The sequence below is a fragment of the Mobula birostris genome, chromosome 2 (genome assembly GCF_030028105.1).
Source record: "Mobula birostris isolate sMobBir1 chromosome 2, sMobBir1.hap1, whole genome shotgun sequence".
NCBI classification, from domain to species: domain Eukaryota; kingdom Metazoa; phylum Chordata; class Chondrichthyes; order Myliobatiformes; family Myliobatidae; genus Mobula; species Mobula birostris.
The window spans coordinates 2,293,371-2,305,917 of record NC_092371.1 but is presented as its reverse complement, the minus strand read 5'-3'; the positions used below and the strand labels follow the sequence as shown (position 1 = coordinate 2,305,917).

The window sequence follows — 12,547 nt, the reverse complement described above, 5'->3', positions numbered from 1 at the left end:
CGGCCACAGACAGCTGTGGAGGCCAAATCAATGGGTATATTTAAAGCTTAGGTTGATAGGTTCTTGATTAGTCAGGGGGTCAAAGGTTACGGGGAGAAGGCAGGAGAATGGGATTGAGAGGGATAATAAATCAGCCACGATGAAATGGTGGAGCAGACTCCATTGGTCGGATGGCCTAATTCTGCTTCAGTGTCTTCAAAGTTCAGCTAAAATTTATTATCAGTGTACTTACATGTCACCACAACTCTGAGATTCTTTTTCTGCTGGCATACTTAGCATAACTATGGTCTAATTATGACAAATGCTCTGATTAAATAAATGCATTAAAAATACCAAGCCTTGAAATTACGCTTATAAATACTCCTAGACAAGAGGCTGATATGGTCTAACAGAGGGGTGGCCAACCTTTTACATTCCATGTGTCAAATTTTCACGCACGAGTTCAGATGCGCCACAGAACTTTTGTACCCCGATTCAATTCTTATAAAAATGTTAATATAGACATGTTTAGCATTTTTACATGATATATTGCTTTAATATAAAAACAAGATAAACATTTCTTACCTTAATTTAACAAATATATTTTGTCTTCTTTTGATTCCTTCCTTTTTCTTAATCACATATTCTTTCTGTAACTCAGACCCTGGCACTAGCTTCAGTTTTCCTTCTATTTCAGTCTGATGTTGTGTTTTATAGAGTCTATTAAGATCATGTCTTCTATTATGTGAGAAAGTGTTTTCACAAACAATGCACAACGGTTTTCCTGATGGACCTGCTATAAATAAGAACTCATTTTCCCACTGTTCATTGAATTCCACTTACTATTACTTTCTGCTTTTCTTTTGCTCATTTTCTTTTGCACTGTGATGGGTAACTGGATGTAAAAACAAGGCCTAATTTTCGAAAAAGTGCAAAACTGCAGATGTTCACAAAGGACAGAAAAGCACAACTCCATAGCGCACGAGGGCAAATTGTAAATGGACTGGAAAAACCCTGCGACGCACCGCTAGTGCAGACGCCTGACGCCTCAGGATCAAACAAGTATCAAACGTGTACTGAACAGTTATGGAACTACTGCAGAACAAAAGTCCTTCTTTTCTAGTTTGACTCATTGAACATTTTTTTAATTGAAAACAGATTAATGTGAAAGGTGATAACATTCGCCAAAGGATGTGCATGAAATAATAAGATTGCTAAAAATAATTGCTAAGTTTTAGATTTATTCTCAGTAAAACCCATTTCTAGCTCTAAGCTACTTGAACTCCTGTTATAGATTTTTTTCTACAGATCAGTTTTTGGTTAATACGTTTTGCATGAGTAGGCTTACTTTTTTATTATTATCACTGGGGTGCAATGTGCCACTTCTAATTGTCCAATGTGCTACTTCTGCCACATGCGCCATAGGTTGGCCATCACTGGTCTAACACAATCACAGAGGGGACTGGATCCTGGAGATACCCATAAAACAGGGAGACCTTTGGCAGAACTATTGGAAAAATCAGGAGCCCAGGTGAGAAAGAAGATAATGGAAATTGGCAGTGTATGTTTAATCCGGTGGAAAACTCTGCTGAAGATAGGTTGTCAATGATCATGAAAGGTGGAAAGAGTAATGCAAGCTTCCCTTCTTTTCTTTACAATGTTATTATCCACAAGGGGCTCTCTGCAATGTACATTTATGAAAATACTAGACTGGGTTATTCCACAAACAGCTTGATTAAGATTCAGATTAGTGAAGTATATCATTTGCTTTAGCAACCAACACATCTAAGGATGTGCTGGAGACAGTCGGCAAATGTCAGTACACATTCTGGCACCAACATAGAATGCCCAAAATGCTTGGCAGAACAACACAGACAACAACAAGCAACAAAAACAACAAAACAGACCTCTCTCCTCCCTACCACTCTCTGGTTGCATCACTATCTGGTACGGAGGGTCCACAGCACATGATCAGAAAAAGCTGCAGGAAGTTGCAAATTCAGCCAGCTCCATCATGGGCACGAGCCTCCCCAGCATGCAAAACACCTACAAAAGGCAATGTCTCAAAAAGGCAGCTTTAAGGACCCCTATCACCAGGACTTAGGCTCTTCTCATTACTACCAAAGAGGAGGTATAGGAGCCCGAAGGTACACACTTAACATATTGGGTACATAGAACATAGAATAGTACAGCACAGTACAGGCCCTTTGGCCCACAATGTTGTGCTGACCCTCAAACCCTGCCTCCCATATAAGCCCCCACCTTAAATTCCTCCATATACCTGTCTAGTGCTCTCTTAAACTTCACTAGTGTATCTGCCTCCATCACTGACTCAGGCAGTGCATTCCACGCACCAACCACTCTCTGAGTAAAATCCTTCCTCTAATATCCCCCCTGAACTTCCCACCCCTTACTTTAAAGCCATGTTATCTTGTATTGAGCAGTGGTGCCCTGGGAAGAGGCACTGCCTATCCACTCTATATATTCCTCTTATTATCTTGTACAACTATCATGTCTCCTCTCATCCTCCTTCTCTCCAAAGAGTAAAGCCCTAGCTCTCTTAATCTCTGATCATAATGCATACTCTCTGAACCAGGCAGCATCCTGGTAAATCTCATCTATACCCTTTCCAATGCTTCCACAACTGTCCTATAGTGAGGCGACCAGAAATGGACACAGTACTCCAAGTATGGCCTAACCAGAGTTTTACAGAGCTGCATCATTACATCGCAACTCTTAAACTATCCCTCGACTTATGAAAGCTAACACCCCATAAGCTTTCTTAACTACCCTATCCACCTGTGAGGCAACTTTCAGGGATCTGTGGACATGTACCCCCAGATCCCTCTGCTCCTCCACACTACCAAGTATCCTACCATTTACTTTGTACTCTGCCTTGGAGTTTGTCCTTCCAAAGTGTACCACCTCACACTTCTCTGGGTTGAACTCCATCTGCCACTTCTCAGCCCACTTCTGCATCCTATCAATGTCTCTCTGCAATCTTTGACAATTCTCTATACTACCTACAACACCACCAACCTCTGTGTCGTCTGCAAACTTGCCAACCCACCCTTCTACCCCCACATCCAGCTCGTTAATAAAAATCACAAAAAGTAGAGGTCCCAGAACAGATGCTTGTGGGACACCACTAGGCACAACCCTCCAGTATGAATGTACTCCCTCCACCATGACCCTCTGCCTTCTGCAGGCAAGCCAATTCTGAATCCACCTGCCCAAACTTCCCTGGATCCCATGCCTTGGGACTTTCTGAATAAGCCTACCGTGTGGGAACCTTGTCAAATGCCTTACTAAAATCCATATAGATCACATCCACTGCACTACCCTCATCAATATACCTGGTCACCTCCTCAAAGAACTCTATCAGACTTGTTAAACACGATCTGCCCTTCACAAAGCCATGCTGACTGTCCCTGATCAGACAATGATTCTCTAAATGCCCAGAGATCCTATCTCTAAGAATCTTTTCCAACAGCTTTCCCACCACAGACGCAAGGCTCACTGGTCTATAACTACCCGGACTATCCCTACTACATCTTTTGAACCAGGGGACAACATTCACCTCCTTCCAATCCTCTGGTACCATTCCCGTGGACAACAAGGACATAAAGATCCTAGCCAGAGGCTCTTCTCTCGCCTCATGGAGCAGCCTGGGGAATATTCCGTCAGGCCCCTGGGACTTATCTGTCCTAATGTATTTTAACAACACCAATACCTCCTCTCCCTTAATATCAACATGTTCCAGAAAATCAACCTCACTCATATTGTCCTCACCATCATCAAGTTCCCTCTCATTGGTGAATACCGAAGAGAAGTATTCATTGAGGACCTCGCTCACTTCCACAGCCTCCAGGCACATCTTCCCACCTTTATCTCTAATTAGTCCTACCTTCACTCCTGTCATCCTTTTGTTCTTCACATAATTGAAGAATGCCTTGGGGTTTTCCTTTACCCTACTCACCAAGGCCTTCTCATGCCCCCTTCTTGCTCTTCTCAGCCCCTTCTTAAGCTCCTTTCTTGCTTCCCAATATTCCTCAATAGACCCATCTGATCCTTGCTTCCTAAACCTCATGTATGCTGCCTTCTTCCACCTCACTAGATTTTCCACCTCACTTGTCACCCATGTTTCCTTCACCCTACCATTCTTTATCTTCCTCACCGGGACAAATTTATCCCCTTCATCCTGCAAGAGATCTCTAAACATCCACCACATGTCCATAGTACATTTCCCTGCAAAAACATCATTCCAATTCACACCCGCAAGTTCTAGCCTTATAGCCTCATAATTTGCCCTTCCCCAATTAAAAATTTTCCTGTCCTCTCTGATTCTGTCCTTTTCCATGATAATGCTAAAGGCCAGGGAGTGGTGGTCACTGTCCCCCAGATGCACGCCCACTGAGAGATCTGTGACCTGACCCAGTTCATTACCTAGTACTAGATCAAGTATGGCATTACCCCGAGTCGACCTGTCAACATATTGTGACAGGAATCCTTCCTGGACACAGTTAAACTCTGCCCCATCTAAACCCTTGGAACTAATCAGGTGCCAATCAATATTAGGGAAGTTAAAGTCACCCATGATAACAACCCTCTTATTTTGGCACCTTTCCAAAATCTGCCTCCCAATCTGCTGCTACCAGGGGGCCTATAGAATACCCCCAGTAAAGTAACTGCTCCCTTCCTGTTCCTGACTTCCACCCATATTGACTCAAAAGAGGATCCTGCTACATTACCCACCCTTTCTGTAGCTGTAATAGTATCCCTGACCAGTAATGCCACCCCTCCTCCCCTTTCCCCCCCCTCTCTATCCATTTTAAAGCACTGAAATCCAGGAATATTGAGAATCCATTCCTGCCCTGGTGCCAGCCAAGTCTCTGTAATGGCCAGTACGTCATAATTCCATGTCTGTATCCAAGCTCTCAGTTCATCACCTTTGTTCCTGATGCTTCTTGCATTGAGGTCCACACATTTCAGCCCTTCTACCTTACGTACGGTTTTTTCCGCACCACTGTCAGATTTCTGAACAGACAATGAACCCATGTACACAGCCTCAGTTTTTTTTTCTTTTTCTGCTCTTTTTTGCATTATTTATTTAATATACATATATATCGTAATTCATATCTTTAAATTATGTACTGCAGTGTACTGCTGCTTAAAATAACATATTTCATGACATATGTCAGTGATATTAAGCCTGATTTTAATTCTGATCCTAACTCCTCAAATCAGGATTCATCTTCCTTGCAGATCACTGTATGAATCCCTCCGAGGAGGTTTCCAACGTGGTGAGAAGCCACTTTAACCAAGGTCACAAGTGACAATGGTTTCAGTTCTCACTATGACCTACTGTCTTTGTAAATTCTACTTCATGTGTGAAAAGGCAAAACATATTAGAGCTTTGAAAAGTATTGAATTAAATATTAACTATGCTCTGACGATGATACACATTTAGTACTCTGATGTGAATGAGCTAGCAAATCCAAGAAATGCAGCTTGATTTTTAGTAGACTTATCTGAGAATATCGAGAGAGGAGGAAATACATGTATTGATTTCTCCCTGGGGCCTAAATGCAGGTTGAATTTAATTTGATCAATGACCGTCTGCCTTCATTTAATATTAAAAATGGCTAAAATGCATTTTACAATTTAAGACTTCTGCTACAAATCCTGTTCTGTCATGACTTAAAAAAATGATGCCATGACTTGTTTCTGAGATGGGCCATGCAGATAAAATTCAAACAGTAAGTAAATAATAGGGACAGCAGCAAGGGCGAGCCTGAAATGGCCCATCAATCCTGCTCCATTCACGTTTGATGGATCTCACTCACAAACTCCTCCTCCTACTAACTTACTGCTGTCTTCCTGCACCACATCTGAATCTAACAGATTTACTCATTTCCTGCAACACACATCAAAGTTGCTGGTGAACGCAGCAGGCCAGGCAGCATCTGTAGGAAGAGGTGCAGTCGACGTTTCAGGCCGAGACCCTTCGTCAGGACTAACTGAAGGAAGAGTGAGTAAGAGATTTGAAAGTGGGAGGGGGAGGGGGAGATCCAAAATGATAGGAGAAGACAGGAGGGGGAGGGATGGAGCCAAGAGCTGGACAGGTGATTGGCAAAAGGGGATACGAGAGGATCATGGGACAGGAGGCCCAGGGAGAAGGAAAAGGGGGAGGGGGGAAAAACCCAGAGAATGGGCAAGGGGTATAGTCAGAGGGACAGAGGGAGAAAAAGGAGAGAGAGAGAGAGAGAGAGAGAAAGAATGTGTGTATATAAATAAATAACGGATGGGGTACGAGGGGGAGGTGGGCATTAGCGGAAGTTAGAGAAGTCGATGTTCATGCCATCAGGTTGGAGGCTACCCAGACGGAATATAAGGTGTTGTTCCTCCAACCTGAGTGTGGCTTCATCTTTACAGTAGAGGAGGCTGTGGATGGACATATCAGAATGGGAATGGGATGTGGAATTAAAATGTGTGGCCACTGGGAGATCCTGCTTTCTCTGGCGGACAGAGTGTAGGTGTTCACAAAACAATCTCCCAGTCTGCGTCGGGTCTCGCCAATTTATAGAAGGCCGCATCGGGAGCACCGGACACAGTATATCACCCCAGCCGACTCACAGGTGAAGTGTCACCTCACCTGGAAGGACTGTCTGGGGCCCTGAATGGTGGTAAGGGAGGAAGTGTAAGGGCATGTGTAGCACTTGTTCCGCTTACAAGGATAAGTGCCAGGAGGGAGATCGGTGGGGAGGGATGGGGGGGGGGGAACGAATGGACAAGGGAGTCCATCCCCCGTCAGGAAGGTCTCAAAGCTCTCGGCTTCTCTTTGGATTCCAGACCTAATCAGTTCCCCTCTACCACCACTCTGCTCCGTCTAGTGGAATTAGTCCTTACTCTTAATTTCTCCTTTGACTCCTCCCACTTCCTTCAAAATAAAGGTGTAGCTATGGGCACCCATATGGGTCCGAGCTATGCCTGCCTTTTGTTGGCTTTGTGAAACAATCTATGTTCCATACCTATTTTGGTATCTGTCCCCCACTTTTCCTTCGCTGCATCGACAATTGCATTGGCGCTGCTTCCTGCACGCATGCTGAGCTCGTTGACTTTATTAACTTTGCCTCCAACTTTCACCCTGCCCTCAAGTTTACCTGGTCCATTTCCGATACCTCCCTCCCCTTTCTAGATCTTTCTGTCTCTGTCTCTGGAGACAGCTTATCCACTGATGTCTACTATAAGCCTACTGACTCTCACAGCTATCTGGACTATTCCTCTTCTCACCCTGTCTCTTGCAAAAATGCCATCCCCTTCTCGCAATTCCTCCATCTCCACTGCATCTGCTCTCAGGATGAGGCTTTTCATTCCAGGACGAGGGAGATGTCCTCCTTTTTTAAAGAAAGGGGCTTCCCTTCCTCCACCATCCACTCTGCTCTCAAACGCATTTCCCCCATTTCACGCACATCTGCTCTCACCCCATCCTCCCGCCACCCCACTAGGAATAGAGTTCCCCTGGTCCTCACCTACCACCCCACCAGCCTCCGGGTCCAACATATTATTCTCCGTAACTTCCGCCACCTCCAACGGGATCCCACCACTAAGCACACCTTTCCCTCCCCCCTCTCTGCTATCCACAAGGATTGCTCCCTACGCAACTCCCTTGTCCATTCGTCCCCACTATCCCTCCCCACTGATCTCCCTCCTGGCACTTATCCGTGTAAGCGGAACAAGTGCTACACATGCCCTTATACTTCCTCCCTTACCACCATTCAGGGCCCCAGACAGTCCTTCCAGGTGAGGTAACACTTCACCTGTGAGTCGGCTGGGGTGATATACTGCGTCCGGTGCTCCTGATGTGGCCTTCTATATATTGGCGAGACCCGACGCAGACTAGGAGATCCTTTTGCTGAACATCTACGCTCTGTCCGCCAGAGAAAGCAGGATCTCCCAGTGGCCACACATTTTAGTTCCACATCCCATTCCCATTCTGACATGTCTATCCACAGCCTCCTCTACTGTAAAGATGAAGCCACACTCAGGTTGGAGGAACAACACCTTATATTCTGTCTGGGTAGCCTCCAACCTGATGGCATGAACATCGACTTCTCTAACTTCCGCTAATGCCCCACCTCCCCCTCATACCCCATCCATTATTTATTTATATACACATTCTTTCTCTTTCTCCTTTTTCTTCCTCTGTCCCTCTCACTATACCCCTTGCCCATCCTCTGGGCTTGCCCCCTCCCCCTTTTCCTTCTCCCTTGGCCTCCTGTCCCATGATCCTGTCATATCCCTCTTGCCAATCACCTGTCCAGCTCTTGGCTCCATCCCTCCCCTTTCTGTCTTCTCATATCATTTCGGATCTCCCCCTCCCCCTTTCAAATCTCTTACTAACTCTTCCTTCACTTAGTCCTGACGAAGGGTCTCGGCCTGAAACGTCGACTGTACCTCTTCCTAGAGATGCTGCCTGGCCTACTGCGTTCACTAGCAACTTTGATGTGTGTGGCTTGAACTTCCAGCATCTGCAGAATTCCTCGTGTTTGCGTTTACTAATTTCCCATTGTTCTCGATCTCTTCGTGACAGAGTTTGATCATTTCCTTTGATCCATTGTGTCTAATTGATCCAAGATTCACTGCCTCTCTCTCCATCCCCATCTATTTCACTTATCTTGTGAGGTTTTATATAATCCTCACTAATTAATATAATCTATCTATAATATAATCAGTTATATCAGAATCAGTTTTAGTATCACTGGCATACATCATGAAATTGTTGTTTTGCACCAGCAGGACATTGCAATACATAATAATAAACTATAAATTACAATTGGAAATTTATATATATATTTTAATTAAATAAGTAATAAAAAAAAAAGAACAAAAGTAAGAAACTTGCTTGCATCAGACACCGGGGTGCTCTCTACAGTTAGCTGCTGTGGTAACTATAGCCTCTGGCCAGAAGCAGATGTCGTCAAGTGGTTCCCAACCTTCACAGAGTGTTTTGACCCTTAACCACTACACTCTCCGGTTGGTGGGTCAGCAGTGGTGGCCAAGTCACTGCCCATCTGCTCCTGACTTCCGGCTCAACTCCTCTGGCCTGCTCCATATCCAGTGACAGGCTCTTCCTGATTCATAGAAACATAGAAACATAGAAAATAGGTGCAGGAGTAGGCCATTCGGCCCTTCGAGCCTGCACCGCCATTTATTATGATCATGGCTGATCATCCAACTCAGAACACCGCCCCAGCCTTCCCTCCATACCCCCTGACCCCCGTAGCCACAAGGGCCATATCTAACTCCCTCTTAAATATAGCCAATGAACTGGCCTCAACTGTTTCCTGTGGCAGAGAATTCCACAGATTCACCACTCTCTGTGTGAAAAAGTTTTTCCTAATCTCGGTCCTAAAAGGCTTCCCCTCTATCCTCAAACTGTGACCCCTCGTTCTGGACTTCCCCAACATCGGGAACAATCTTCCTGCATCTAACCTGTCCAATCCCTTTAGGATTTTATACGTTTCAATCAGATCCCCCATCAATCTTCTAAATTCCAACGAGTACAAGCCCAGTTCATCCATTCTTTCTTCATATGAAAGTCCTGCCATCCCAGGAATCAATCTGGTGAACCTTCTCTGTACTCCCTCTATGGCAAGGATGTCTTTCCTCAGATTAGGGGACCAAAACTGCACACAATACTCCAGGTGTGGTCTCACCAAGGCCTTGTACAACTGCAGTAGTACCTCCCTGCTCCTGTACTCAAATCCTCTCGCTATAAATGCCAGCATACCATTCGCTCCCCATCCTGTGAGCTGCTTGGTTCTTGCTCTTTTTATCAAGGCCCAACGCAGACAGCAACCTCCATGCTGACTTTGCCGGGAGCCCTCTACAGCCGATCTCCACCGGGAATAGCCATGTCTGCTGTCCTTTGCCCCTGCGCCCCTGGACTAAGGACTGATGTTTCAGGGCCTTCCTTTCGTGAGCCTCCTCTCATCCTTCCTTCCATGGTACCGTGAGCTCCACCAGGTTGATTTCCTTGTCTTTGGTGGACCATAGTACAAGCTCTGGTCGAAATGTGGTTTGCACCACCTCTGGAAACTACAGCTTCCTCCCCACATTGACCCTCATCTCCCTTGGTTTGGTAGTTTGCAGCAGATTGGATTTAGGCCTCTTTGATATGACTGGCACGGCCGTCTCCTTGATGAAAGTGACCGCCCTGTTTGCCCCTCTGCCAGCTGGCCTCTCTTTACACCTCTCCCACTCCAGACTGTCAACAGGGACAGCAGGACCTTGTTGAGGCGCCACCTATGCTGTCCTTGTGTTAAAACTGTTTTGCATCCTGACAGTATGTGTGCCAGTGAACCCCACTGACCAGAAAGCTTGCAGTTAGGGTCCTCTCTCAACCCCCATGTGTGCAGCTGTGATGGGGTAGGGAGAGTGTCATACACAGACCACAGGGGAACAGAAATGCAGAAGGGATCCAGATTCCAAAGCTCTGCCCAAGTGATCCTGCACTTGGGAAGATCCCATTTTGTCCAGGTGCTTGTCATTGGAGCCCCTCAGTGTTCACACACTTTGCCACCTCGAACTCCTCCACTACTGATGACAATGGGGCCTGTAGCTGGCCTGATCTTGTGTAGAGCCCCACTGAAGAAAATCTTGGGGGGGGGGGGGAGGTGTCCCCAGCCACCTCTGCAGGTGCTTGCTGACTTTCCCTCAATGCCTTCTACAGTGGTCATGGGGAACTTGTACACCATGAAAAGCCAGAGCAGCCTTGGTAGAAGACCGTGTTGATACAACCATGTCTTAAGTTTACCAGGCAGTCTGGTTTTGTCGATCTTCTTCAGCCACTCTTCAGTCTGCTTTACAGTGTCAGTGATGTTGGTGCTGTCCATCATTGCTGCATTATACCACTTTCCATGACACTTTACTGGGTTGTCCTCTATGGATGGAATAACTTCTCCCTGTACTTGTAGACTAAACTTGCTAGTAACTTTGTCCTTTTTGATCACCATGCATCTGTCCTTCCTGGCCTTGTAGGATCCTAGCCCAGATAGCTACGTTGTCCAGGGTTTCCAATACCCATCTTGCTTGGACATTAGTTACTGTGATGTCATTCATGAACCCCCATATTGCAAGCTGTCGGATGCCAGTCTCCAACCCTGGGCTTTGGGTTATGTCGACTGTTTCTGATATGAGAAGGTTCATACCCATGACAAACAAGATGGGAGAAATGGTACAGCTGGTTGGAGTCCCTTTTTGGAGGTCGTGCCACCTGATTGTAAAATGGGCTGAAGCAAAGCATAGCTTGTATCCTCCTAGGTAGCTGGTGATCATGTCTCGCGTTACTGGAGGGATGTGGTAGTGGTCCAGGCCAGCCTGGATGAGGACATGTGGAATTGATCTATAGGCGGTGGCTAGGTCTAACCAGATGACTGTGGGGTCTCCTTTCTTCTGCCTGGCTTCATGGATCAACTGGCTGATTATTGATTTGTGTTCAAGTCACCTAGATAAACCCAGGATGCCACCTTTCTGGATGAATGTGTTGATATAGCGGTTCTCCATTAAGTTTGAGGTCAGCCTTCTAGTAAGCACCAAGAAGAATATCTTGCACTCCACCCTAAGGAGGTAGATTGTTCTAAACTGGATGATTGTAGAGGAATCTTCCTTGCGGAATAAAACATACTTCAGACGTTTTCCAGCTAGGTGGAATAGAGCATTTGGTCCAAGTCTTCCTTATTATCTTCCACAACCCCTGGTAAAGCTTTGGGCAGTGAGGTGGTGTACATGGGTTCAATGTCCAATCAAATCCAACAAATAGTGTGTTAGACTGAAAAACACTATCCTTGTATTTTTGATTTCAAATGTTACTGTCAAATGAATAACCACAATATTGGGCATCCATATTCTATTTGAGATTGTTCACTGGTTCTAATTTTACTTTAATTCTGTTCTGTTTGTCAGTTCAAAATGGATACGGAAGAAGTGTGTGGGATGACTTAGACAAAGGCAAGTGTTGTCAAGGACAGAAAAAATTCCTGAAGAGAAATTGAATTTGTATCTGCAAAGTTAAATTCCTTTGCACCACAGGCAGTGTTGCCTTCGTCTTTGTTAGCCCAAACCTTGGAAATTATTTTCTAAATCTACACCTACCTATCTCATTGTTCTTCATTAAAACCCTGCTTAATATTAAAAAGCTGGGCCAAACATCATATGCACTAACATCTCCTTACATTGCTTGTGCAATATATTAACCCATGAAACTCCTTGGGATGATATCATCTGTTAAATACACCATTTCAATAGAATTGCCCCAGTCTTTTGATTGGAGGTGAAAAAACTTGGATACAAATAAGCACGTACCTGATGGGAATTCCATGTCTGTTTGTCAGTCCAGTCCTTTGAGTTACGAATGTACCACCACTGAATCTCCAGCGAGTATGATGGTGAGCCACTACCTCTGAAAGCGCAGGCCATCTCCACGTCCTGCCCAGCTCTGGCGGTGACATCGTGAGGGACCTCAGTGAAGAGAGCTGTAGGACATCAACATGTAGAGAGCTGACTG

At 45.3% G+C, this 12,547-nt stretch overlaps 1 protein-coding gene across 1 annotated transcript in view; it reads right to left on the bottom strand.

The window, feature by feature from the left end:
- LOC140207443 (V-set and transmembrane domain-containing protein 2-like protein) overlaps positions 1-12,547 on the bottom strand; it is a 153,287-nt gene that overhangs the window by 32,253 nt on the left and 108,487 nt on the right. Inside the window, exon 2 of the mRNA XM_072275968.1 lies at positions 12,346-12,515. Within this exon, the coding sequence (XP_072132069.1) occupies positions 12,346-12,515 (170 nt within the window). The remainder of the gene's footprint in view (positions 1-12,345; positions 12,516-12,547) is intronic.